The following is a 27,398-nucleotide window of genomic DNA, read 5'->3' as shown; positions in this document are numbered from 1 at the left end:
TAATTATTCTCTAATTTTTGAGTTTGAGTCACAATCTTAAAAAAACTGGTCCATCACATACAATTTTAGGTGTTCCCACCCCCGCCCCGCATACAAAGGAACTGACAAAACTCTGGCCTTCCAACTTTCGATCAAAGAAGTAAGGTTGAGACCGATATGTGAGGCCAAAGAATTTTGAGGAAGGCTGCTGGCAACCCCTCTAAAAGGCTAGGATAGAATTCCAGCCAGCCCCCGCCTCTGTGTCTTCTGTCGCCTAGAGTCTGGATACAGGGAGAGAACTGAGGCTGAACTTCCATATCTCCAGCTTGGACTGCAGAAGGCTTTGTCGCGGTGTGTATCAAGCAAACCAACCACACACAGCACCGCATCTGATTCATTTTCCATCAGCACTTCCAAAAGCAATCTTTGGCTGGGCAGCAAGGCAACTTTCACCCCGAAGAATTTTTTCGGGAAGTTGGAATGTCAAAACCTTCACTAGTATTTCAGAGGACAAAAGTCAAAATAGAAAATCTCAAATTCCAGAAAGGTGTGTTTTTTGTTTTTTTTTTTCTTGTTTTCACAGAACTAGAACAAAACACAGAGTAAGAAATATGAGGGAAAAGATGGTGAATCTTGCTCTATTTGGCACTTTTTATGTAGAATTTCTAAAATGGAAAAGAGGGAGGGATGCTGGGAAAGAGGGAGGGCAGGAGGAGAAGGGGACGACAGAGGATGAGATGGTTGGATGGCATCACCGACTCAATGGACGAGGGTTTGAGCAAGCTCCAGGAGATAGTGAAGGACAGGGAAGCCTGGTGTGGAGTCTCAAAGAGTCAGACACGACTGAGTGACTAAACGACAACAACAAAGATATTTGACCAACACTGCATGGACTATGGGAGAAGGCAATGGCACCCCACTCCAGTCCTCTTGCCTGGAAAATCCCATGGACAGAGGAGCCTGGTAGGCTGCAGTCCATGGGGTCGCTAGAGGTCGGACACAACTGAGCAACTGAGCGACTTCACTTTCACTTTTCACTTTCATGCACTGGAGGAGGAAATGGCAACCCACTCCAGTGTTCTTGCCTGGAGAATCTCAGGGACGGGGGAGCCTGGTGGGCTGCCGTCTATGGGGTCACACAGAGTCGGACACGACTGACGCGACTTAGCAGCAGCAGCATGGACTATTAAAAGTTGACATTGCGGATCTTCCCTGTGGCTCCCTGGATTAAGCTCCCAAAGCAGGGGGCCCGGGTTTGATCCCTGGCTGGAGAACTACATTCCACATGCCATAATGAAGACCTGGCACAGCCAAATAAATAAAATATTGTTTAAGAGTCAACATTGCTCACTTTTCACATTGAAGTCATGTCCAGACCAGCTGCCTCAGCTAGTCCCTCCACTGGGCCCTCCCAGGTTGACTGTCCCATGTTATCGGGACCAACGCGATTGTACATGGCTCTACCCCTTCCCTTTTCTATGTAATAACAGGTCAGACAGCTTGGCTGAGCAAATATGATAGATGACAGCAAGTATGGAAATAAAGAAACACCAACCAAATAAGAACGTCCAAAGGCTGTTAATTCAGAGCTTGCTGTAGTAAGGGAGTCAGTGGGCATCATCTGCATTTGGCAGATAACTCAGAGGCAGGCCAGGGGCTTCCCTGGTGGCTCGACAGTGAAGAATCTGCCTGCAATGTGGGCAGATTCGATCCCTGGGTCAGGAAGATCCCCTGGAGAAGGGAACGGCTACCCACTCCATTCCAGTATTTTTGCCTGGAGAATCTGGTAGACAGAGGAGCCTGGCAGGCTAGGCCATGGGGTCGCAAAGACTCAGACACGACCGAGCGCACAAAGGCAGGCAGAGGGGTGGGAAGGCTTTCAGCACCGTGAACAGAGACCCCTGGCGCGGGGCAGCCATGAGTGGGGAGACCCCTGGGCTGTGCGTCCTTTGCCTCCCAGCCTGGGCAGAACCCTTCCTCTTACCAAGTTAGAGAATTAACTTGGAATGACTTTTCTTCTCTGACCAGAGGAACACCCTAAACTCATAGGGTCTAAAGAAAATAATCTGAGGGTTAACATTGTAACCTTTGAGTAAGGAAAGAAGAGAATGTTTGATCTTTTTTTTTTTTTTTTTTCTTTTTTCACTTGTGACAGATAGGCAGAGAGGGAAAGTTAAAAATAGTCACTTTAAACTCTCCTGAGACTTGAATCAGGTAGACTGTGTTTAATGGTAGGAGAGATGTGTCTTCTTTTGCTGGAATAAGCTGAGCTTTCCCGGTGGCTCAATGGTAAAGAATCCGCCTGCCAATGTAGGTTTGATCCCCAAGTCGGGAAGAAGACTCCCAGCATACCTGCATGTGGTCTGTACAGCTGAAACTGTCTGTGAGGAGCAACAAGCCAAAAGCTTCAGTGACATACTTGGTCACCGTCCTCTTCTTCTTATCCAAGAGCCTTCTCCTGATATACTCTCTTAGCTTGGGGATTTCTGGAATTCACAGGCAACACAAACAGTTTGAAAAGGCCAGAGTTCATAGGAAACAGCATTCATGAAAATGAACAGATCAGGATGGCAGTCTGAATCAACTTCAGTTGAGGTCCTCTGGGGGTGGAATGCTCATGAAACCAACCTTTCTGTCTCCCCCAGTCTAGGATCAGCGACTACAGATGGGAGGTCAGCAGTGAAGCATCAGGAACCACAACAATGCAGAAACACACACATATTTGCTCGTAGGTGTGGAAACTGGCAAACTGGAAACTGGCACAGAAAGTTCTAGGATGGGAAACTCAGCATGCCAAGCTTATTCTTGAGAATTTTAGTGAGTGAGATAAAAATATATGTATTTATATAAGTTACCAGTTTCCTCCTCGGTGAGGACCGCCTGCTGCCAGTACTCCTGGGCGCTGACCGTGTACACCAACTCAGAGGCTTCCAGAACTCTGGAGTCAGCTGGCAGTTTTCTCTGGAATGAGAGAGGCACACAGGGAACAGAATCACTCAGCTGCCACAAAGGCAGCCATGCACCCGCTTCACCAGAGCCGTCAGCAAACTTGAGCTCATCCACTTTCCGTTCTGCACGAGCCCCGTAAAAGGTCAGATGTTCCCATCTGTCCCCCTCGCAAGGTCAGGGGTCGTGAGGACATTGTTGCAGAGATTCTCTGCAGAGTTAAAAAAATAGCAATTCTATTTTTGTATATGGAAATGTATACAGAAAATAGTTCAGAAGTGTATTTAAAAAAACTCTTTAAAACAACAAGAGTTACCATGGGATCCAGCAATCCCACTCCTGGGCATGTATCTGGAGAAAACTCTAATTCCAAAAGATATGTGCTCCCCAATGTTCATAGAAGTCCTATGAATGGATGAAGATGTGCTGTATAGATCCAACCAGTCCATTCTGAAGGAGATCAGCTCTGGAATTTCTTTGGAAGGAATGATGCTAAAGCTGAAACTCCAGTACTTTGGCCACCTCATGCGAAGAGTTGACTCATTGGAAAAGACTCTGATGCTGGGAGGGTTTGGGGGCAAGAGGAGAAGGGGACGACAGAGGATGAGATGGCTGGATGGCATCACTGACTGGATGGACATGAGTCTGAGTGAACTCCAGGAGTTGGTGATGGACAGGGAGGCCTGGCGTGCTGCGATTCATGGGATTGCAAAGAGTCAGACATGACTGAGCGACTGAACTGATCTGATCTGATATGTATATGTGTGTATATATATATACACACACATACACACACAGAGAGCAGAATATTACTCAGCCATTCATCTGCTGATGGCCACTTAGATTGTTTCCATGTCTTGGCAACTATAAATAATGCTGCGGTGAACACTGGGGTGCATATATCTTTTTGAATTAGTTGTAACCCCATTTTTTAAAAAATCTAGCTTTGTCACTTAAATCATTTTGCAGTGATAACACCCTGTCTACTTCTTTTACTTGTATGAACATTTTGATATGCACTCCTTGCACCCTAACCTTCATTTTTAATATTATTCTCTACTCTTGGGCTTTCCTGGTGGCTCAGCTGATAAAGAATCCACCTGCAATGCGGGAAGCCTGGGTTAGATCACTGGGTTGGGAAGATACCCTGGAGAAGGGAACGGCTACCCACTCCAGTATTTTGGCCTGGAGAATTCCATGGATTCATGGACTGTATAGTCCATGGGGTAGCAAAGAGTCAGACATGACTAAGCAATTTTCACTCACTCGTTCACTAAAAGAAACCCAAGTTTCTTTTATAGTAATAGGTCCATGTTTTGGGACAGAGAAAAAAAAATTGGTCTGAATATAAACTTGCTGCAAGGGAGCAAAGATAGTTTTATAACGTCTTGTTGTTTTTAGTTGCTAAGTACCATCCGACTCTTTGAGACCCCATGGACTGCAGGATGCCAGGCTTCCCTGTCCTTCACTATCTCCCGGACCTGGCTCAAACTCACATCCATTCAGTCAGTGATGCCATTCAACCATCTCATCCTCTGTCGCCCCCTTCTCTGCCCAGCAGATCTTTCCCGGGATCAGTGTCTTTTCAAATGAGTTGGCTCTTCGCATCAAGTGGCTAAAGTATTGAAGCTTCAGCTTCAGCATCAGTCCTTCCAGTGAATATTTAGGACTGATTTCCTTTCAGATTGACTGGTTTGATCTCCTTGCTGTCCAAGGAACTCTCAAGAGTCTTCTCCAACACCACAGTTCAGAAGCATCAATTCTTCAGCATTCAGCTTTCTTTATAGTCCAACTCTCACATCCATACGTGACTACTTTAAAAACCATAGCCTTGACTAGATGGACCTTTGTCAGCAAAGTAATGTCTCTGCTTTTTAATATGCTGTCTAGGCTTGTCATAGCTTTTATTCCAAGGAGCAAGCGTCTTTTAATTTCATGGCTGCAGTCACCATCTTCAGTGATTTTGGAGCCCAAGAAAATAAAGCCTGTCACTGTTTCCATTGTTTCCCCATCTATTTGCCATGAAGTGATGAAACTGCCTGCCGTGATGTTAGTTTTTTGAATGCTGGGTTTTAAGCCAGTTTTTATTCACTGTCTTCTTCCATCTTCATCAAAACATTCTTTAGTTCCTCCTCGCTTTCTGCCATTAGGGTGGTGTCATCTGCATATCTGAGGTTATTGATATGAGGATATTGATTTTTAATGTCTGATGCTGAAAGGATTCAGCTTAAATTAAGGGCTTCCATTGGCCAGCATGTGAACTTGAACATCAAACAGAACACAATAATTCTGTGAAAAGCAATGAGTTCATATGATCTATAAACTGAGTAAAACAAGAAGGTATTGTGAAATAATATCTGTCTCTGTGTCTGTCTGTCTGTCAGCTTCTGCCCTGAATTCCTGACACAGGGCTCCTGAGACCCTTATACAAAGAGGTGTTGGGAGAATCTTTCATTCTAAAATTTAGTCTTTGACCCCAGTTCCCGGCAAAGAACTCCCGAATCCCTTGGGATTTCTAAGCACATACCTCCTTTCTCCAGAGAGGAGAGAGGAGCTGGAAATGTAGTTCATAATTGATCATGTCTACATAAATTCCCAATAACATAGGGTTCAGAGAACTTCCAGGTTGGTGAAGACATCCACATACTTGGAGAGCAATGCACCCCAATTTAATGGGACTGAAGCTCTGTTCCTGGGGAGCCTCCCAGAGCTTACCCTATGTATATCTTGATCTGGCTGTTCATTTATATCAAATTCTTTATTAGGTAATAAACTGGTAAATGTGAGTAATTGATCCACTGAGTTCTGTGAGCTATTCTTGCAAATAACTGAATCCAAGGGAGAGGAAGTCATAGGAACCAATTTGTGATGAAGTCAGAAGCAGTGCGTAACCTGGGGACCTACTTCTTGGGATCCATATCTGAAGTGGGGGCAGTCTTGTGGGACTAAACCCTTAACCTGTGGGGTCTGATGCTATCTCCAGGTTGTTGTTTAGCCGTGTCCAGCTGTCTGGCAACCCCATGGACTTTAACCTGCCAGGTTCCTCTGTCCGTGGGATTTCTCAGACAAGGATACTGGAGTGGGTTGCCCTTTCCTCTTCCAGGGGATTTTCCTGACCCAGGGATCAAACCCACATCTCCTGCATCGGCAGGCGGTTCTATACCACTGAGCCACCTCGGAAGCCCTCTCTCCAAGTAGGCAATGTCCAACTGAGTTAAACTGTAAGGCACCCAGCTGAGATCAGGGAGAATTGTTCAGTGTGGGGAAAACGCCACACGTCTGCGGTCAGAAGTGTGAGCATGGTAATTGTGTGCAAGTTAAAAAGAGGGACACACAGGAGCACAGGAACAGTGGTGCAGGTTTTCTTTACAGGTTTGCAAAAACAAAGGCAAAATACTGCATAACAATCGCTCAAAAGGCATGCCTGAACATCAAAACCCAGCTCTCTCTTGCCTGCCACATACAGTTAGCCATCCTGAGCTGTGGAACGGAACTCCCTCTTGGCTCCTGAATGCATCTCGTCTGCTCTGTTTCTGTGGTTACTGCCTGACTCAGGTTCTTATCACTCCTATTTTTATTTTTGTAACACCACCTAGATTACAGAAAAAGCCTCCTAAGCTGATCTCTCTACCTCCAGTCCTCACCAGCCCCTCTTCCCACTATCCATTCTCCCTACTGGGCTTCCCAGGTGGCAGGAGCGGTAAAGAACCCGCCTGCCAACGCAGGAAACGTAAGAGGCGTGGGTTCAGTCCCTAGGTTGGGAAGATCTCTTGGAAAAGGGGATGGCTACCCACTCCAGTATTCTTGGCTGGAGAATCCCATAGACAGAGGAGCCTGGCAGGCTATGGTCCATAGGGTCGCAGAGAGTCGGACACGACTGAGTGACTTAGCACGCACATGTTCTCCATACTGAGAAAATCACCTTTCTAAAATATTTCCAAATTGAGATAAAAAAAATGTAGTCCCAGGAGTCTGTCTTTTCCATAAATATTTTTTTCTAATTTTCATTTTTGTAATTAAAAAAATAAGCATACACATTTCTATGAATGGCTATATAATCAAATTCTGCCTCATTTTTTCCATGGCTAAATTAAATATGCTCCAAATGAAGGCCTGCAGGACAAGTAAAGGTTTCACAACAATTCAAACTGAAAAAAAGGTGTCTGGAGAATGAAGGTGTTAGGTAGCCATCAGAGGGGTAGGTGTGCAAACCTCAAAGAACTTGTGCAATTAAGAGTCAGAACCATAGGCATCCTGCAAGCTGACATTTTTCACAGACCCTATCTCATACACACCAGTTTGCCACATTTATTAGCACTAAATATAATCATGAATTGTAAATTGAGGTATTGGGTTGGCCAAAAAGTTCGTTCGGGTTTTTCCATAAGATGGTACGAAAACCCAAACGAACTTTTTGGCCAACCCAATATTTTATGTTTCTACTTCCAGAAACAATATAATTATGTCCTCCACAATTAATGAGAACAAGAACAGCTCTTCTGAGTTACTGCCTCATTAAAATCAGCATTCAAAAATTGCCTGGTAGAAGACCTTGGCTTATGTATGAGGTCTGATTATTCTGAATTAGAAACAAAAGCTCTGCAATTTTCAGTTCCACATTGTACACCAGACATTTTCTGCATCACAATAATTGAAGTCAAAATACAGAAAGCAGTTAACTATAGAACTGGCCGCAAGGCCATATGCTTTTCCTATTAAACCCAGCCCTGGAGATTGAGTTTCAGCAAAGCCACCTCACCTATCACATCTAACATTGAGGTTGTTTTCTTTATATTTTATCTTCAAGTTGGTTTCAGGTTTAAGGTTGCATAAGACTCTTACAGGAAGGAGTTTTATGTTTGCAACTATTTTAGTAACAGAATAATAAAAATAACTTGAGGAACACCAAGATTCCCACAGACCAATTACTCAAACTTGAAAAACAGAGCTCAGACCTTATATCCCAACACAGCATATGGCCTTTGTTTAGCTGTTCAAACCTATTTGCCTGTAGTTCACCCAGCGTAGCAGATTTTTTTCAATCACGTTCTTCCTTCTGTCTCGAATGCCCTTTCTCCTATTACTTCTCCTCACCCAAGACTACTGGTTCTTTAAAATTCTGCTCAAGAGGCTGAGGAGTTTTCCCTGAACTTCTCAGCATCACCTACCCCAACTGCCAGCATGACTGAGGATCCTTCCTCTGAGTTCCCACAGCCCCTCTGCATCCCTCTAGCCAAGCACGCTTCAACCTGCATGGTAATCCCTGATTTTATCTGCTCATGGTTCTCAGTAAACTATATACTCATTCAATTCTTCCAACAATCACAGGCAGTAGATATTATTATTTCCCAGCTTTATAGATGAGAAAATGGAGGCTCAGACAAGTACAGTAATTTGCCTAAGGTTACAAAGTAAGTAATCAGTAGGACATATCGTCTACTTTAAAGCTTTTGCCCAAACAGGCACTTGTGTCTCAAAAGTCTGAGTGGTTGAAAAGCAGAAAAATGCATAGCAGAATCTGTTCACTCACCTTGAGTTTATCCTTGAGAATTTTATTCCTCTGTAGCTTTATCATTTCATTTCTTTCTAAAACAGCTTCTCGCTGACTTTGAATAGCTTCCTGGATTATAAGAAGAAATAACAGCATGGCCAAGAATGCAGAGTTATCAAGAGTAATAAAGGGATAAGATGAACATTTAGGGGGCTGCTCTTCATTTAACCCAGACAGGTGTGCAGGTGTTCAAATCATATAACACTAGTCATAAAAAGTGAAGTCGCTCAGTCGTGTCCGACTCTTTGCGACCCCATGGACTGTAGCTTACTAGGCTCCTCAGTCCACGGCATTTTCGAGGCAAGAATGCTGGAGTGGGTTGCCATGTCCTTCTCCATGTCATAAAAAGTATTATTTAAAAATAACTAGTCCGAACTTTGGTCTATCAATTATCTCTCAATCGAGCTTTAAAAAAGAAAACAATTAGTCCATACTTACATTTCCCACTTTTCTTTCCCTGAAATGAAAAATGGAATAATTACTTATCTCATGATGCATCACGGCAGTCTTGACTTCCCTTGAAAGCACGCCTTTGTTGCTCTCCCTAAGCTCTTTCTTCAGCCTAAAGGCTCTGGCCCACCTCCAGGGTCCATTTGATAATAGTATCTTAATGTCTATGGAATGAGGTTCATGACATTGTCCAGGAGACAGGGATCATGACCATTCCCATAGAAAAGAAATGCAAAAAGCAAAATGTCTGTCTGGGGAGGCCTTACAAATAGCTGTGAAAAGAAGAGAAGCGAAAAGCAAAGGAGAAAAGGAAAGATATAAACATCTGAATGCAGAGTTCCAAAGAATAGCAAGAAGAGATAAGAAAGCCTTCTTCAGCGATCAATGCAAAGAAATAGAGGAAAACAACAGAATGGGAAAGACTAGGGATCTCTTCAAGAAAATCAGAGATACCAAAGGAACATTTCATGCAAAGATGAGCTCGATAAAGGACAGAAATGGTATGGACCTAACAGAAGCAGAAGATATTAAGAAGAGATGGCAAGAATACACAGAAGAACTGTACAAAAAAGATCACGACCCAGATAATCACGATGGTGTGATCATTGACCTAGAGCCAGACATCCTGGAATGTGAAGTCAAGTGGGCCTTAGGAAGCATCACCACGAACAAAGCTAGTGGAGGTGATGGAATTCCAGTTGAGCTATTCCAAATCCTGAAAGATGATGCTGTGAAAGTGCTGCACTCAATATGCCAGCAAATTTGGAAAACTCAGCAGTGGCCACAGGACTGGAAAAGGTCAGTTTTCATTCCAATCCCAAAGAAAGGCAATGCCAAAGAATGCTCAAACTACCACACAATTGCACTCATCTCACACACTAGTAAAGTAATGCTCAAAATTCTCCAAGCCAGGCTTCAGCAATATGTGAACCGTGAACTTCCTGATGTTCAAGCTGGTTTTAGAAAAGGCAGAGGAACCAGAGATCAAATTGCCAACATCTGCTGGATCATGGAAAAAGCAAGAGAGTTCCAAAAAAACATCTATTTCTGCTTTATTGACTATGCCAAAGCCTTTGACTGTGTGGATCACAATAAACTGTGGAAAATTCTGAAAGAGATGGGAATACCAGAACACCTGATCTGCCTCTTGAGAAATTTGTATGCAGGTCAGGAAGCAACAGTTAGAACTGGACATGGAACAACAGACTGGTTCCAAATAGGAAAAGGAGTACGTCAAGGCTGTGTATTGTCATCCTGTTTGTTTAACTTACATGCAGAGCACATCATGAGAAATGCTGGACTGGAAGAAACACAAGCTGGAATCAAGATTGCCGTGAGAAATATCAATAACCTCAGATATGCAGATGACACCACCCTTATGGCAGAAAGTGAAGAAGAGCTAAAAAGCCTCTTGATGAAAGTGAAAGTGGAGAGTGAAAAAGTTAGCTTAAAGCTCAACATTCAGAAAACGAAGATCATGGCATCCGGTCCCACCACTTCATGGGAAATAGATGGAGAAACAGTGGAAACAGTGTCAGAATTTATTTTTGGGGGCTCTGAAATCACTGCAGATGGTGACTGCAGCCATGAAATTAAAAGATGCTTACTCCTTGGAAGGAAAGTTATGACCAACCTAGATAGCATATTCAAAAGCAGAGACATGACTTTGCCAACAAAGGTCCGGCTAGTCAAGGCTATGGTTTTTCCTGTGGTCATGTATGGATGTGAGAGTTGGACTGTGAAGAAGGCTGAGCGCCAAAGAATTGATACTTTTGAACTGTGGTGTTGGAGAAGACTCTTGAGAGTCCCTTGGACTGCAAGGAGGTCCAACCAGTCCATTCTGAAGGAGATCAGCCCTGGGATATCTTTGGAAGGAATGATGCTGAAGCTGAAACTCCAGTACTTTGGCCACCTTATGCGAAGAGTTGACTCATTGGGAAAGACTCTGATGCTGGGAGGGATTGGGGGCAGGAGGAGAAGGGGACAACAGAGGATGAGATGGCTGGATGGCATCACTGACTCGATGGATGTGAGTCTGAGTGAACTCCGGGAGTTGGTGATGGACAGGGAGGCCTGGCGTGCTGTGATTCACGGGGTTGCAAAGAGTCGGACACGACTGAGTGACTGATCTGATCTGATCTGATCTTAATTTCTTGTCATTTCGTTGTCGGTGGGATTTTCTGTGCCCCCACCCCTCTCCCAGTCAAGATGCAGACCTCTGCTGATGGACAGTTTAGACAGCATCATACAGTGTGTGAAGCAAGTCAGACAGAGAAAAACAAATAGAAAAATGGTACCAATGAACCTATTCACAAAGCAGAAATAGACACAGACACAGAGAACAAATGTCTGGACTTTAAGCAGGGAAGGGGGAAGTGGGATGAATAGGGAGATTGCGAATCACATACATATATGCACTATGTATCAAATACATAACTCTTGAAAACCTACTAACACAGGAAACTCAGTGCTGTGGTGGCCTAAATAAATCTGAAACAGAATCTAACAATTCAAAGCTGCACCACCCAGACTGTTATAGGAAGTGTCTCCTAGCTGTGGGGCATCTACGCTTGCCATATCCGTGGGGGCAGGCAGGTCCATTACACTGTGAAACACCAGGAGCTGCTGTTTGCATCTCAGACTCATGAGTGGCGCCCCTGGAGCTATGCAGAATTCAGCCTCTTGGGCATTAAGCAGCTGCTCTGGAAGATTCTCAAGACAACCTACCTGATGGCCCAGAAGTCACCCAGGCATCTTTTTCATCACCATTGGTCACTTGCCTGAGTCCACAGTGCCCATGAGTCAAAGCTCTGTCGTTACAGTAGTTACGGCACCTGGGACCCACAGAGGGAAACCTGCGTCCCTGCACGCCCAGAGCAGTACCTCAGATATTCCGGCAGGTGGAGCTTGTCGCTCTTGGTGACCACCAGGGCCAGGTCCCTGCAGAACCCTCTTTGGCAGGCCTTCATGCTCTCATTCAGAAGGTCCTCGTGGGCTCTCCCTCCAGAAATCCTTTCAATGTCACTGATCACCCAGATCACGGAGCACTTATCGATGGTCTGTGAAACATGACCACAGCGTGTTTAAGAGCACACACGGTGCCTCGGTTGTAGCATGTTAGTCGCTCAGTTGTCCAAGTCTTTGTGACCCCATGGACTGTAGCCTGCCAGGCTTCTCTGTCCATGGGAGTCTCCAGAAAAGAATACTGGACATGTTTCCTTAATGTGTCATGTCCATCCTCCGTGCTCTGCCCCAGCTCTCTGTCCAGCCCCATCTCTCACCAACCCCCGCCCGTACACTCTCTATGCAGCAGCCACATGAGCTTCTTGCGCATCCCTGGGTGTCAGTTGCGCATCTATCTTGGGGTCTTTGCTCTTGCCACAACCTCTCCTTGACCTCTGTTTGCCCTCTGAGATCACCAAGGGCCACCTGAGGCTAGGTTGGTCACCCCATCTCTGCATCCCACAGCACTTGTACTTACCTGCCCTGGTACTTCTCAGGCAGAGCTACTGTACAGCTACTATACTGTACAGGGTTGGCACTCTGCACCCCTCCCCACCTCCCCACCCAGACTGCCAGATGGGAAGGGGCCACATCATTCAGCTTGGAATCCGTAGCACCTCAAACACAGCACCTTGCCCAAACTAGAAGCTTCATAGATGCTTGTGGCATTAGTCATTGATAGAATTCAAGAAATCAGACCTTCAGCCCCAGATCCCTCACTAGCTTGATTTACTAAGCCATCCTCTAGGGAGAAGTCTTGTTTTTTTCTGGAACTAGTCCTGGTCATGCGTTTATTCCAAAGCTGTCACTGCCAAGCATTATTTTGATGTCTGGCTTGCCCTGCATATGCAGCTCACGACCACAAGGTGGCAGCAGGGAGCCAGAAACCCATATGATTGAATTGAACGTGAAATTGTAACTTAATGATTTGATAGCATAGGTATCGCTTTATCAAATATACAACTTTTATGTGACAAGCAATTGTGACATTTCTCTGACTGTATTGTTTTACCCATCTTATCTCTCCATATAAATGGAAAACTGATCCAACTCCAGGATTGAATTTGTTTTATGGTTCCTCAGAATAGCACTTTGCACATAAAGGTGTGACAAGTTTGTGAGTTGCTAACTAAATCATTATTTGCTCTGTGCCACTGGTTCTTAATTGGTGGACCTTCGACAACGCCCGGAGACATTTCTAACTGTTCAGACTGGAGGGGACGCTAGTGGGCAGAGGCCACAGATGCTGTAAACATCCCATAATGCCCAGGTTGGGCCCCTACAGCAAAGAATTTCTCTGCCCTCTCCACCCCTAAGTCAGAAGAGCTGGGGCTAAGAAACCATGGTGTAGAGCAGGGGGGTTCAAACTTATTTTTAGCAGTGGATCCCTTTTCCAAATGAAATCTTAGGAAGAACTCCAGTGGTCCAACTTGATTTTTAAAAGTAGAACAGCTTTAGTTGAATTTGAGGTGGAGGGTTTGGAGCCCCCATCTTCTCTGCACCCCCCATCCTCTGCCCATGAACCTCTTGGCCTCATGGATCATTGTTTTGAAAGCAAGCATCTCAAGAGTCAAACAGACTTCATTATTTTATGGAAAAGGTACATAGTAGACCCCACAAGGCAAAGGATTGACTTAAGGGCACACAAATCTGGGTTCTGAACCTCCTCCCCTACATGGATGGACACAAATTCAGGCAGGAAAATAAAACCCATCTCTCCCTCCCACTTCCCAAATTATAACCAATTCAGGGAAGCTTCAGACAATTCTATCAGTTGTGGAAGATGAAACCTGCCCGCTCCTCCTCCAGGGCAGGGTCTCTTTTACTTTTACATCCCCCTGGTCCTGGTAAATTGCTGTTATTGTTGTTCAGTCGCTCAGTCGTGTCCAATTCTCTGCAACCCCATGGACTGTATAACTCTCCAGGCTCCTCTGTATATAGGATTTCCCAGGCAAGAATACAGAAGTGGGTTGCCATTTCCTTCTCCAGGGGATCTTCCCAGCCCAGGGATCTAACCCAGGTCTCCTGCATCGCAGGCAGATTCTTTACCATCTGAGCCACCAGGGAAGCCAGACAAAAGAGGACCTCAATCATAAAAGTTGCAGTGGTTAAATTTCAGGCCCTGCCAGAAAAGGCCAATCTATAAGACAAGAGCCTCTGGAACCGGGAGGGGGTGGAATGGCCCCTGCCGCCCCCACCCACCTCCCTCCTTGCAATGAGAATGGGCCTCTGAGAGGCCAGGTGACACTTAGGTGGCAGCACGGGGGAATTTGAGTTAATGGTTTTAGTTTAGGGAGGGCACCGCTGGCAGCTAGAGGGGTAGGGGAGGGGGGTTGTATTCTGTTCTCCCTGGATGGAGGGGAGTCTAGTAACTTCTCCTGAGAGGATATCACAAAACCACAAGAATGTGGGGGAGCTGTTGCCAAAAAGAGCAGGCTGGGAACCATCGCCTCACTTCAGCCCAACCTCCTCAGAGCCCAGGTTCTGAGCCAGGTCTGCTGGCTCCTCTGTTCTGAGTGGCCTTTGATAAGCTGCCCAACGTGTCTGAACTGGCAGCAGCCACAGCTCCATCCTGTGCCAGAGGCCGGCCACCCCCTGAGGCTGTCACTCCCCATGCTGGCCTGGAACTTGAGGAGGTGGCGGATTCCACTCCGAGACCTGAAACCCTGCAGAAACAAAGGCTCTCCAGGCCAGGCCTGAACAGGCCACCAAGGATGAAGGACACTGGGAGACTGCCTCCACCTTAAAGAACTGTTAGGGAAGCTTCCCAGATGGCTCAGTGCTAAAGAATCCACCCGCCAGCGCAGGAGACATGGGTTCCGTCGCGGTCCAGGAAGATCCCACACACCATGGAGCAACTAAGCCCACGCACCACCGCTACTGAAGCCTGCCCCCTCCAGGGTCCGCAACTAATGAGGCTGTGTGTTGCAGCTACTGAAGCCCGTGCATGAAGCCCTACTGAAGCTTGGGCAGCTACTGAAAGCCCATGCTCTGCAACAAGAGAAGCCAGTGCAGCGAGAAGCCCACACGCTGCAACTGGCGACCAGCCCCTGCTCACCACTACTAGAGAAAGCCTGCACACAACAGCAAAGACCCAGCACAGCCAAAAATAAATAAATTTTTAAAAAAGAATCGTTAGGGGACTTTCTGGAGGTTGAGAGACAGAGCCTCAGCTGAGAAGGCAGGAATCTGCTCTCAGGTTTAAATTCTGCCACTCAGTAGCTGTGTGGTTCTGGGCAAAGGACTTCCCGTCTCTGAGCCTTCATTTCCTTAGCTGTAAAATCAGGGCACAGGCTGCTTATCTGTAAGCTGCCATCCAGATCCTTATGGAAAACCACAGTTGCAAAGCTCCCCTGGCCCATAGTCATTCATTTAGCACAAATCTGCGGACTTTAAAGTCTACATACACCAGGGAAGCAGCAGTCCTGCAAAGAGATTTTTGGCAGCCTCTGCGCTGATGATGACTCATGGACCTCTCCTGACCCTCCCAGCCCCTTCCAGCTCTGTCCTGTGCCCCGTGTTCCCCCCCACAATCCTGCACGCCTGAGCTCCTTCTGCCCTTCTTTCTCTGTCACTCACCCCCTTGGAGCTTCCCCAGGAAGCATGTATTAAAGCCCACCCCACCTTCCCCAAGGGCTTCCTAGGTGGCTCAGTGGTAAAGAATCTGCCTGCCAATGCAGGAGATGTGCGTTCAATCCCTGGGTTGGGAAGATCCCCTGGAGGAGGAAATGGCAACCGGCTCCAGTATTCTTGCCTGGGAAATCCCCTAACAGAGGAGCCTGGTGGGCTACAGTCCACAGGTCACAAAGAGTCCAGTATGACTTAGCAACTTACCAACAATTCCTTACAACCAAACCCAGGAGCAGCCTTCTGGTTCCTTGGTGCGTGGCTATTGGCTTCTCTGCTTTGTACCCAAATGTTGCCCTCCCTGTCTCACTCTGACCTTGTCTCCTCTGCTTACTTTTGGGCCCCTCTGTTGCTGGCCCTTCTCATGTACCGCAATTCCAGTTCCAGCTCCCAGGCCTATCTCGTGATTCCTCCCTCCCCGATGTCTCTTGCCACCAATATCCTACCATTGCCCTGAAGCTTAGAACATGGGAGAATTTAACTCTATCGAGCCCATAAAATCCATTAAGCGGAAAGTGGAACATTCTTTGCTGCTTTACAGAGAACGGTGGGGATGGAGAGAGAGGGAATGAAGCCCTGTGGAAGAGAATCACCTTTTTCCACATCTCGTCCCTCTTGCTATTGAAGTCGCCTGTGCCTGGAATGTCCACCAGCACAACCCCTTCAGGAATCAGCTCTGATTTGGGAAGGGTCACTTCCACCAGTTTGATCAAGGGCCAGATGTGTGTCTCAGCGGATCCTCCATCCCAGTCTCTCCTCTGGGTCCGGATGTAGGGGTCCAGCTTGACAGACAGCTCCCCTGCCTGAGGAAGAAGGACATGGTCAGGTACACAAGACAGTCTCCAGCATCTCTGCCCTAGGTGGGCTATGACTCGGGTTCAGCAGCGGTCCACTGAGTCATGTGAGATGCAGTACTGGGTGACAGGCCCCAGGAGGCCTGAGGTCCTACCTGGAAGGGTCTAGACTCAGAACTACAAAGAACACTGGGAGATCAGGAAGTTCAGGCTCCTATGGGCTTCCCTGCTGGCTCAGATGGCAAAGAATCTGCCTGCAATGCAGAAAATCCAGGTTCTATCCCTGGATTGGGAAGATCCCCTGCAGAAGGAAATGGCAACCCACTCCAGTATTCTTGCCTGGAGAATCCCATGGACAGAGGAGCCTGGCAGGCTATTATCCATGGGGCCACAAAGAGTTGGACATGACTGAATGACTATCCATTTAAACATAAGAAAGGGGGCTACTACATTTCTTTGATTTTCTAGATATATAAGAGCTAAGTGCCTTGAAAGGTTTAATTCATTTGACTTCTAAATATGCCTGGTGAAGTAGTTCAGATTTTTTGAGAGAAACAAATATGCTAAATTTGAACTCTTAAGTCTAAGGAATGTTGATTAATTGTGTAAGTAGTATTAACTTTTAAAGGATGCTTTTCTATATTAAGCTTAGGAGATATTTGGACATTAAGTTTTAGAACTGGTGTAAGTAATTATTCTTACTTTATATAAAAAGCACCAGATTTACAAATAGAATAACAATATTTTAAAGGTAAATTTTAAGATGCAAGAAAAACTAGGTTTTTGTAGTATGCAACGTAAGTAAATTGCATATTAGTTCCACATGTATTTTGGTTTAATTTAAAATTGAATTTTAATTAAAAAAAAATATTGATCATAAAAGGAGAGGCTGGTTCTACTAGTTGCTTATCTAATATCCACCCTGCCCCTCAGCCATGCCCCCAGCATCCTGACTGTGTATTTGGGAAGGCAGTGGATTGAGACTGGTCTCAGCCAGCCACAAGTCGGCTTCTCGTTTCCCGAGACTCCCTTTCAGCTCAGAAAACCCACATGGCTCAGTACTGACCAAGAAAATCTACATGGAAATTTGCTGGGTGTGTTTCTAGGAAAGCGTTTACTTCCCAATAAAAGAGGAGACGTGGTTGGTACCCCGCTTAGCCATTTGTCCCTTCCATGGAGCTAGCTGCGAAGGTCAGCACTTCAGTAGCCATCGTGTGACAATGAGGCGACAGGATGTAGAAGGTCAGGGGACCAGGGGTCTGTCGATCTTGACGTCGTTGAGCCCCTGAACCAGCCCACAAACCCAACTGCCCCCAGTCTTCTTATGTGAGAAAGTGGATAAATCCCCATTTGTTTAAGCTGTTATAAACTTGGGTGTTTTTTTTTTAATTATTTGCTGCAAAACACATCCTTAATCCTCAAGTAACTATAAACAGTCTTTCCTGTGCACAAAAGCTCCCCCCTCAGACACGAAAAATTCCCATTTGACTGCAAATTAAAAATCATGGCTACTTCTGATTTTGGTACCAACTTATTTCCAATAAAACACTGTGCCTTGGGACTTCCCTGATGGTCCAGTGGCTAAGACCCTGCACTCCCAATGCAGGGAGCCTGAGTTTAATCCCTGGCAGGGAACTAGATCCCACCTGCTGCAACTAAAGATCCCACCTGCAGCGCTGAAGATCAAAGATCCTGTGTGCTGCAATGAAAACCCAGCATAGCCAAATAAAAAAGTAAATAAAAATGTTTTTAAAAAGCGGAGGTGGGGGGTGTCCTTGGTGGCTCTGTGATAAAGAGCCACCTGCCACTGCAGGGGCTGTGGGTTCAGTCCCTGATCCGGGAAGATGCCACATGCCTCAGGGTGACTAAGCCTGAGTGCTGCAACTGCTGAGCCTGTGTTCTAGAGCCGGTGCTCTGCAACAGGAGAGGCTGCCACAATGAGAAGCTTGAGCACCACAGCTAGAGAGCGGCCCCCGCCTGCTACAACTGGAGAAAAGCCCCGCAACAGTGAAGACCCAGCACAGCCAAAAATAAGGAAATAAAATAAAGAGAGAAAGAGAACCTTGTGCCTTGCACCAATCCCCCAAACGAATTCAATGATTACCCTTGAGGCTCATGATAACAACAAGAGAAACATCTTGAAGCTACCTCTTCTGCCTTGAGGGAGATGACTCTGGAGGTGGGAATCTTTCCTCTGGGCTTGGCCCTTAGTAACTCCTCGTAGCTCTTTCCTTCTGCTCCGTTTCCATAAAACATTTGCAGCTTCCAAACAGCTTCCTCCGCTGCATCGCCCCTGTCCCACGCATCCTCCTCTTCTCCACCCGGCCCCTCCGTCCTGTGCAGGAGAGTTGTCAGGTTCTTCAGCTCCTCCTTCCACTCCTGCCGAGACAGAGGGGGGCCAAGCCCACCCCACAGCCATGACACAGATTCAGCAGACATTGACAAAGTCCAGTGAGCCTGTGGGGGGCAGAGGGCTCCAGGAAATCTAAGATCATCTAATCCAGGCAGGTATCATCTAACCCAACCCACTTGTATGGTCAGTGAGGAAACAGGAACCCAAAGTCCCATAACCAGCTGAGGCAGCACCCAAGCTAGAGCCCCCATCTCGTTCTTTTGGACTTTCTCTTTGTGTATGGCTTATGTTCTTTTCGTTTAACAAAGATGTGAGCTATGTTGACAAGGAATATAATGCGAATCTGTAAGAGAGAGAGAAGGAAGGAAAGAAAAGGAAGAGGGAAGACAGAGCAGGAAGGAAGAAGAAAGGATGGAGAGAGAGGAAAATAGGAAGAATGGGAAGGAAGGAGGGAGAAAAAGAGAGAGGAAGTGAAGGAAGGAAGGGGAGGAGGAAGGAGGGAGAAAGGAGAAAGAGAGAGAAGATAACAGGGAGAGGAGAAGGAAGGAAGGAAGGAGGGAGGCAGCTCTTACCTGGTCGGAGAGAAGGTGGATTTTGGCCTCATACTGCTCACAGCAGCCTGAGCTCACTTGAACGATACATGACGTACATATACTTTCTCCAGACACAGGTAGGAACATGGCTTGCCGGATGATGGCATTGATCAGGGAGCTCTTCCCAGCCCCAGTGCTTCCGAATAATCCAATGTAGATGGGGTCCAATGAAGGTTTTTCAATCAAGGCAAGAAGCCTGTTTCTAGATCAGTTTTAAAACACTCATTGTCAAGGTCATCAAAGCAAGGTTGGGAGAATGTCAGAACATACAGCAACTAATCTCCAATCCTGGTCAAGTCACCCCATCTTTCTGAGTCCTCTCTGCAGTCTCTTTGGTCAAAGGAGAATATTCAGCCCTGTTTACTATACAGAGTTGTCAGGAGGATCAAATGAGATTATGCAAAAAGGGATTTCCCTAATTGGGTGGTGAAGAATCTGCCTTCCAATGCAGGGGGTGTGGGCTGGATCCCTGGTCTGGTCGGGGAACCAACCACACGCTCCAGGGCCACTGAGCCCATGTGCCACAGCTAGGGAAACTTACGTGCCGCAACTAGAGAAGCGTGCGTGCCACAGCCAGGGGCCATGTGCTGCAACCAAGACTCAGCACAGAAAAAAATCTTTTATTTAAAAAAAAAATATGCAAAAATATTTGGCAGTGATAATTCTTCCAGGTAGCACAGTAGTAAAAAAATCTGCCTGCCAATGCGAGAGAGGCAAGAGACATGGGTTCAATCCCTGGGTCCGGAAGATCCCCTGGAGTTGAAAATGGCAACCCACTCCAGGATTCTTGCTTGGGATATCCCATGGACAGAGGAGCCTGGTGGGCTACAGCCCATGGGGTCGCAAAGAGAAGGACAAGACTGAACACACAAGAAGAAATGATAATTCTACACAAACTCTACAACGTCTATATAGATGTGACATCTCCTTGTTTATGTTCCATGAAAATTACACAGGCTTGATCTTAGACATGAACTTTATACAGTGGTGGGAAGTGTTATTAGGAGCAACCCTGAGGGTCTTACTGGGCAGGAGATGTAGCCTCGACCCCACTTAAATCTTTCAAGGCAGCTGGACAGGACCTTTGATGGCACAGGCTCAGAGTCCCACAGCCTGGGCTAGATTCCACCCCTTTTACTCATCAGCAGTGTGACTTTGGTCAATGTCTTGGACTCTTTGAGCCTCAATTTTAGGAAAATACTGGATTGATAATCATGGCTTCTACTTTATTGGGCATTTTGGGACAGTTAAATGGAATCTGATGTATGAATGTAAAGCACTTTCACTTTCCATTTTCAAAATCTTTAGCAGATTCCCTAGCAACGGTAACAGCGCAGTGTGGCAACCACCAGCGTTAACAGAAATGGCCCATAGCAACAGAACTTTCTGGCTTTCTTTGCTTAGTTCCTAACCAGAAATTCTCTTTCATTATTGCAGAAAAGCATCTGCCACCACCTAAGGAAAGACATCCAAGGAATATCTGATGGTAGCCAATACCAGACTCACATGAGGTACTTGATGCTGTTGGGGATGTTATCATCCAGGAACACAGACTGAATAAGTTTCTGGTAAGTGTTGCTCAAAACTCTTCTGGTCCGAGACTCCAGTTTTTCATCTGGAATCAATAGAGATGTATTAGCAGGGATGTATTAATACCTGGCAGGCGTTCCTGGTCACTCAGACAATAAAGAATCCACCTGCAATGCAGGAGACCTGGGTTCGACCCCTGAGTCGGGAAGATCCCCTGGAGGAGGGAATGGCAACCCACTCTTCTTGCCTGGAGAATCCCATGGACAGAGGAGCCTGGTGCGCTGCAGTCCATGGGGTTGCAAAGAGTCGGACACGACTGAGTGACCAAGCACATTAATACCTGGCAGGGATCAAGCACTTGGTCTGCACAGCAGGAGTCTGCTTAATACGGCAGAAAAGGCGGGGCGGGGGTGGGGGATGAAATGAAAAGCCAGTTAAACAAAAGAGCAAGTTATCTGATGGGAGAGGTCACAGATCGTGGGAGAGAGCAATCACTGATGACGAGAGCCCCCCAAGGAGCCAGGCGGCTCTGAAGCACAAGGTAACACAAGTCAGCGTCCACTTCACCATGGGCTACAGCACCTCTACAGTCTTCTCTCCTGTGGTCACAAATAGAAGAAAACTGCAAGCACATCCTATAAATACCCACAAAAGCACCAGACCAACCATTTTCAGTGTTAATCAGGAAGAGATTATTTTTGTAACAAGCCTTCTATCCAGATCTTGAGAGATAAACTGTCAGATCACAGTATCTCTGCAGAGACCAGGAGGCCTCCTGTTTTTTTTTAAATATTTATTTATTTGGCTGTATTGGGTCCTAGTTGCGGCATGCAGACTCTTGGTTGTAGTATGTGGGATCTAATTCCCCGACCAAGGATCAAACCTGGGCCCTCTGCACTGGGAGCTCAGAATCTTAACCACTAGACCACCAGGGAAGTCCCGAGGCCTCCTTTAATGGGATCAAGATCATTCAGAGATGTTCCATCCTGCTTCTGCTTCTCCAAGTACCCTTCTCTTCTTTTGAGGATGTTAACACATCTGGGAAAGGACAGAGCTGCATCAGACAAGCGATAAAGCATTTTCAGGACACTCACATTCCTTGAGGGCGCTTTGTTCCACAGAGGGAAATGCTCGAAACCTCTGGTCTCGATCGGATCGTCTTCTTTTTCTCATTGGTTCTTTAAATATATCATCATCCTCTAGAGATAAACAGAAGTTACATAAAATTACATATAAAATTATAGGTCTTGAGGGCATGGTGTACCGTAGACCAAAAACACAGTCCACTTATATGCAGATTTTCGACTGTGAAGGGGGGTCGTCACTCTCATCCCTGTGTGGTTCAGAGGTCACTGTTTTTGCCTGACCTCTATCGACACACAAACCCCAAGAGGCTAGAAGGATCCCTGCCAGCCCTGGTTGTTTGTGAGCTCATTTCAGAAGCAGCCCTGTTGGGTCATTCCAGTCTGATTTCCAATTCCCAGAGTCCCAGGACTTTGCATCTAGTTCCAAATGCAGCCCAACCTATCTCCCCAGAAGACAAGTCAAGATGACATGAAACGTTCCTGTTTGCGAATCCTGGGAAGCCAAGATGGCTGGATAGGGAAGCCTGAGATGGCTCAGTGTGGGGTGGAGAAAGGCCTCAGGGACATCTTTGCAACCCAGGAAATTGATCAGGAGCAGAATGAGAGAACAGAACGGGCCATGTGACCAAGGCAAATCCCTTCTTCTCCCCGAGCCTCAGTTTCTTCATCTGTACAATGAGTCAGTTGACAAAAATAGAAGGAATACAAGAGCTGTGGAGGGTACCCTCCAAGTGGATGTCCCTCTGAGATTAAATTGCGGAGGGTGAGGCTTTTTCCTCCTTCCTGCCTTAAAGATGTTAGTAGCTGCTTCCTTACATAGGCAAGGAAAAAAGTTGCCAAGAAGCAAATCTTTGTAGTCCTGCAGAGGTCTATTCACTTCAGTGGTTTCTGTTGGTTACCAAGTGAAGGACTGGGAGGCTCCATCATCCTCAGGAAAGGGTTTAACTGAAAACCAAAACAGTGTGTTTAGATGGTTTGGTTTTTTTTTTTTTTTTTTTTTGGATTGTGCTGGGTCTTGGTTACATGTTTATTCTTTAAGCCATAATAATTAAATATGAAATATAAGGAAATACTGAGCACCACTGCGACACAGTTAAATATACATTAAAATCAATTGTAGTATTTTAACTTTTTTTAAAGAAGAATTCATCTGGCTGCATTGGGTCCTTGCTGTGGTGCGCGGGATCTTTCATTGTGGTGTGACGGCTTCTCTCACGTTGTGGTGCTCGGGCGCAGTGGTTGCAGCACATAGTCTTAATTGCCCCACGGCATGTAGGAACGTAGTTCCCCAAGCAGGAGTCAAATCCACGTCCCGTGCCTTGGAAGGTGGATTCGTAATCCCTGGACCACCAGAGAAGTCCCTGGATGGGTTTTAGAAAACACCCCCCTGGCAGGATTCACCTGGTAAGAAAAGGACAGTACGGGGGTCTTTGGGGTCAAGACTGTTGGAAACGGCCGAACCCAGCGCTCCTGGGGGTGGTATAAACCTTAGCAAATGGCCGTGAGGTGACCTGGGAAAACAGTTGACCCCAAGAGTCATAACTCTCTAAGCTCATATAAGGGCATGAGGCCCCCAAACTGAGCGTGACACTGGGAGGTCATCTTCCCTCAAGAACCACAGAAAGGGCGCATCACTCAGGGACCCAGGATGGCAACCTGAGCAGAAGGCCCAACCTCCCGCATGGGGCTCCAGGCCCGAGTCTCCCAGACAGCTCAGGCAGCCTCAGTTGGGCATCTTCCTGCACAAATTCCTCAGTGTTCTGGAGCCAGCTCACACCCCAGGGTACTGCAGTGCAGGACGAGCTGTCTGCCAAGGCCTGAATCTTGGCCCGCTCCTGCTCACGCAGTGACAGGGAGTTGAAAGAGCTTGTCCGTAGACCCTTCCATCTCAGACATTCTAACCTTACAAGTATGCGCCACGCAAAGAATTTATCCTGGCTCAGTTTAAGGACTGCCTTAGAACTAAACACCAAGTGGTTGCTGGCTCAGTGGCTAGAGCTAGAGAGAAAGGGGCAGAGAAGAAGAAAAATGTACGCCACGAGCTAGGTAGTTTGGGATGGACATGTACACACTGCTGTATTTAAAATGGATAACAAACAAGGACCTATTGTATAGCACAGGGGACTCTGCTTAATGCTCTATGATGACCTTAAAGGGAACGAAATCCTAAAAGAGGGGATATAGGTACACGTATGGCTGGTTCTAGATAGCATATTCAAAAGCAGAGACATTACTTTGCCAACAAAGATCCGTCTAGTCAAGGCTATGGTTTTTCCTGTGATCATGTATGGATGTGAGAGTTGGACTGTGAAGAAGGCTGAGCGCCAAAAAATTGATGCTTTTGAACTGTGGTGTTGGAGAAGACTCTTGAGAGTCCCTTGGACTGCAAGGAGATCCAACCAGTCCATTCTGAAGGAGATCAGCCCTGGGATTTCTTTGGAGGGAATGATGCTGAAGCTGAAACTCCAGTACTTTGGCCACCTCATGCGAAGAATTGACTCATTGGAAAAGACTCTGATGCTGGGAGGGGTTGGGGGCAGGAGGAGAAGGGGACGACAGAGGATGAGATGGCTGGATGGCATCACTGACTCGATGGACGTGAGTCTGAGTGAACTCCGGGAGTTGGTGATGGACAGGGAGGCCTGGCGTGCTGCGATTCATGGGGTCGCAAAGAGTTGGACACGACTGAGCGACTGAACTGAACTGAACTGATGGCTGGTTCCCTTTGCTATACAGTAGAAACTAGCACATATTGTAAAGGAATATACTCCTATAAAAATTTTTTTTTAAATGGATAACTAACAAGAACCTACAGAGAACTCTGATCAATACTCTGCAACAACCTAAATGGGAAAAAAATTTGGAAAAGGACATGTGTACAGGCACAAGTGAATCTCTTTGTTGTATACCTGAAACCATCACAACGTTTTTAATCAACTATACGCCATATAAAATTAAAAGCTTTTTTAAAAAATGGAAGCAGTTAAGGTTTTCTGAAGTCCCCAAAGTATTTGATTATAATAAGCAAATATCAATATCTAACTTCAGTAATTTAGCTTAAGGAAATCCACTGTGGGTTAAACTTTTGAACCTTGATATTGATAACAAGGAGGTGACAGAATCACAGGATTTATGAGCTGGAAAGCAATGTAAAATATGTATGGCTTCAGATGTAGAGAAATCAAGAGACTTGTATGGGTGCGGAGCTAGCAAATGACAGAGCAATAACTAGAAGCCAAGAATGGATACCACATGTCCAATGTTTTTCGATGCACAATTACAGTCTTTTTACTTTAAATCATTATCTATTGTGGTTTAATATTCTGGAAGATGTTTATAAATTAGTCTTCTATTTTATTCGTCCCAGAGCTTAAAAAAGAAAAACAAGAATTTTAAATATGTTATGATTAAAGCTATCAAGTGAAATCCTAGAAAACTTACCAAAAAGTTTTACCAAAATAAAACAGATAATTTTTAACTACTAAAAAAATACTACTCCAGCCGCTAGGCCAGTGGTTTGCTGAAGAACACTTTAGAACGCATTATAAACGGTGTCTTGGAATTCCAGAGTGTTTTCACACCTGCTTGTGCAAAGAGTAAAAGGATGGAGGGCCTTGATCTTGACCCTGTAACTCAGGAACTCTTGTTTAAACAACATTTGCAGAGGATCTTAGCCACAAGCATAATAGAGTCTTAGTACAGCCCATGTATCCTGGCCTTTATTTCAACTTTGTAAGGAGTGGCAATTAGTCTGATCAAAGTTTGGAAACTTATTTCTCAACAAAAGCAAACACTGAGAAGTCAGATAAAGCAGGTTTTACACTTTGCCTTTAATATCTAAAATGAAAAAACAGGTGGAAGGGAGAAAGTAGTTCATTTGGGATTTAAAACACTTAATGGTAGTGCATGCAGGGAAAGTCGCTTCAGTGGTGTCCAACTCTCTCTGTGACCTACAGACTGTAGCCCACCAGGCTCCTCTGTCCATGGGATTCTCCAGGCAAGAATACTGGAATGGGTTGCCATGCCCTCTTCCAGGGGATCTTCCCAACTGGTTTCATACTAAATTGTAACCAGAATGAATGGATGTGAACTGGCCATTTCTCTTATCTTCCCTGTAATTGTTCAAGCACTCCTTTCCCTTTTCCACGATATTATACTGATTTATTGGCAACCCACTCCAATATTCTTGCCTGGGAAATCCCATGGATAGAGGAGCCTAGCAGGCCACAGTCCATGGGGTCACAAAATAGTCTGACAGAACTTATGGACTAGACAACATTGGAGGAAAGAGCAGAGGGCTGGGCGGGGCCGTCCCAAGAAGCCTGCCGTGGTCTCTGCTGCTATGGCTCCTTGCTGCCACAAGGTGTCGCTTTTGACAACCGTCTCTATATAGACGCTTTGATCAGATCCTTGAGGGAACCTGCCGCAGATTTTCCCAGCAGGACGCCCCACACCTTCAGGACTAACGTCTCCCAAGGGGGCCCTAAAGTTGCAATTCCTTCAGTTTGCTTGCCCAGCCATGTCTCAGATACCAGCACTACCCCCACTGACCCTTGCCGCTAAGGGAATTCATCCCCAGGGGTAAGAAAATTTTTCCTCTCCAGTTCTCAAAACACAAAGGATGTTTTGTAACTAGGGGTTACTTAAATGCATCTTCCCAGGGGAAGTTCCCTCCTTGTCTCTGGGTGTCCTCCACCCAGGCTTCTAGGAAGGGAGGCCACCCTCAGGGACTCCAGTGTGGTTCACCCTACAGCTCTCCTTCAGAAAGCATGCAAAATGATTCCAGGGGCTTACCTTCTCCATTCCGAGAGCGGGATGCCCTCGGAAAATCCAAGATGATTTCCTGGAACCTTCTTTTATTTATGTATTTATTTTTGAATTTTATTTATTTGAACTTTTAAAGGAGGGTGGGGGGCACAAGTTGAATTTCTGGTCAGATAACCCACTAGATTATTAATGGGCTTTTTTAGTTGTTATTGAAATAATTGATATTCATCCACTGTTAAAATACGTTGTGAGAAAGCAGCTTCTCAATAAAGAGCAGTGAAAAATGATACAGTCCCAACCCCTTTGCCCTTGGTTATAATGGCAAATAGATATTGCTCAGGGCTTCTCCAATGGCGTAGTGGTAGAGAATCCACCTGCAGTGCAAGAGATGCAATTTGGATCCTTGGGTCAGGAAGATCCCCTGGAGGTGGAAATGACAACCCATTCCAGTATTCCTGCCTGGGAAATCCCATGGACAGAGGAGCCTGGTGGGTTACAGTCCATGGGGTCACAAAGAGTTGGACACGACTGAAGCGACTTAGCACACACACACACACACACATATATATAATGGTAAATAGTTCTTGCTCTCTTCATCAGGGGATAGTGAAGGGATGTTACCTGGATGTAGCTCCCGAACCAGAAAATCTTCAGTTTCTGCCATTTCCTGTTATGTAACCGCCTGCCTTTGTCCACTTAGAGCATCAGCCTGAAAAATAC

The 27,398-nt window shown here is 45.9% G+C and overlaps 1 protein-coding gene across 5 annotated transcripts in view; it reads right to left on the bottom strand.

Moving 5' to 3' along the window:
• Positions 1–27,398, bottom strand: part of NUGGC (nuclear GTPase, germinal center associated) — a 48,656-nt gene that overhangs the window by 13,699 nt on the left and 7,559 nt on the right. For all 5 annotated transcript variants that reach the window (XM_019965836.2, XM_019965837.2, XM_070794419.1 and 2 more), the window contains 11 exons: positions 27,300–27,387; positions 21,921–22,025; positions 20,803–20,911; positions 19,276–19,498; positions 18,499–18,729; positions 16,150–16,359; positions 11,810–11,985; positions 8,915–8,933; positions 8,456–8,545; positions 2,835–2,940; positions 2,332–2,465 (listed from right to left, as the gene is read on the bottom strand). In XM_019965836.2, the coding sequence (XP_019821395.2) occupies positions 2,332–2,465; positions 2,835–2,940; positions 8,456–8,545; positions 8,915–8,933; positions 11,810–11,985; positions 16,150–16,359; positions 18,499–18,729; positions 19,276–19,498; positions 20,803–20,911; positions 21,921–22,025; positions 27,300–27,342 (1,446 nt within the window). In that variant the 5' untranslated portion in view covers positions 27,343–27,387. The remainder of the gene's footprint in view (positions 1–2,331; positions 2,466–2,834; positions 2,941–8,455; positions 8,546–8,914; positions 8,934–11,809; positions 11,986–16,149; positions 16,360–18,498; positions 18,730–19,275; positions 19,499–20,802; positions 20,912–21,920; positions 22,026–27,299; positions 27,388–27,398) is intronic.

Source organism: Bos indicus, chromosome 8 (genome assembly GCF_029378745.1).
Source record: "Bos indicus isolate NIAB-ARS_2022 breed Sahiwal x Tharparkar chromosome 8, NIAB-ARS_B.indTharparkar_mat_pri_1.0, whole genome shotgun sequence".
NCBI lineage: Eukaryota > Metazoa > Chordata > Mammalia > Artiodactyla > Bovidae > Bos > Bos indicus.
Note: the sequence above shows the minus strand (reverse complement) of the source record. Positions and strands in the feature narration are given on the sequence as shown.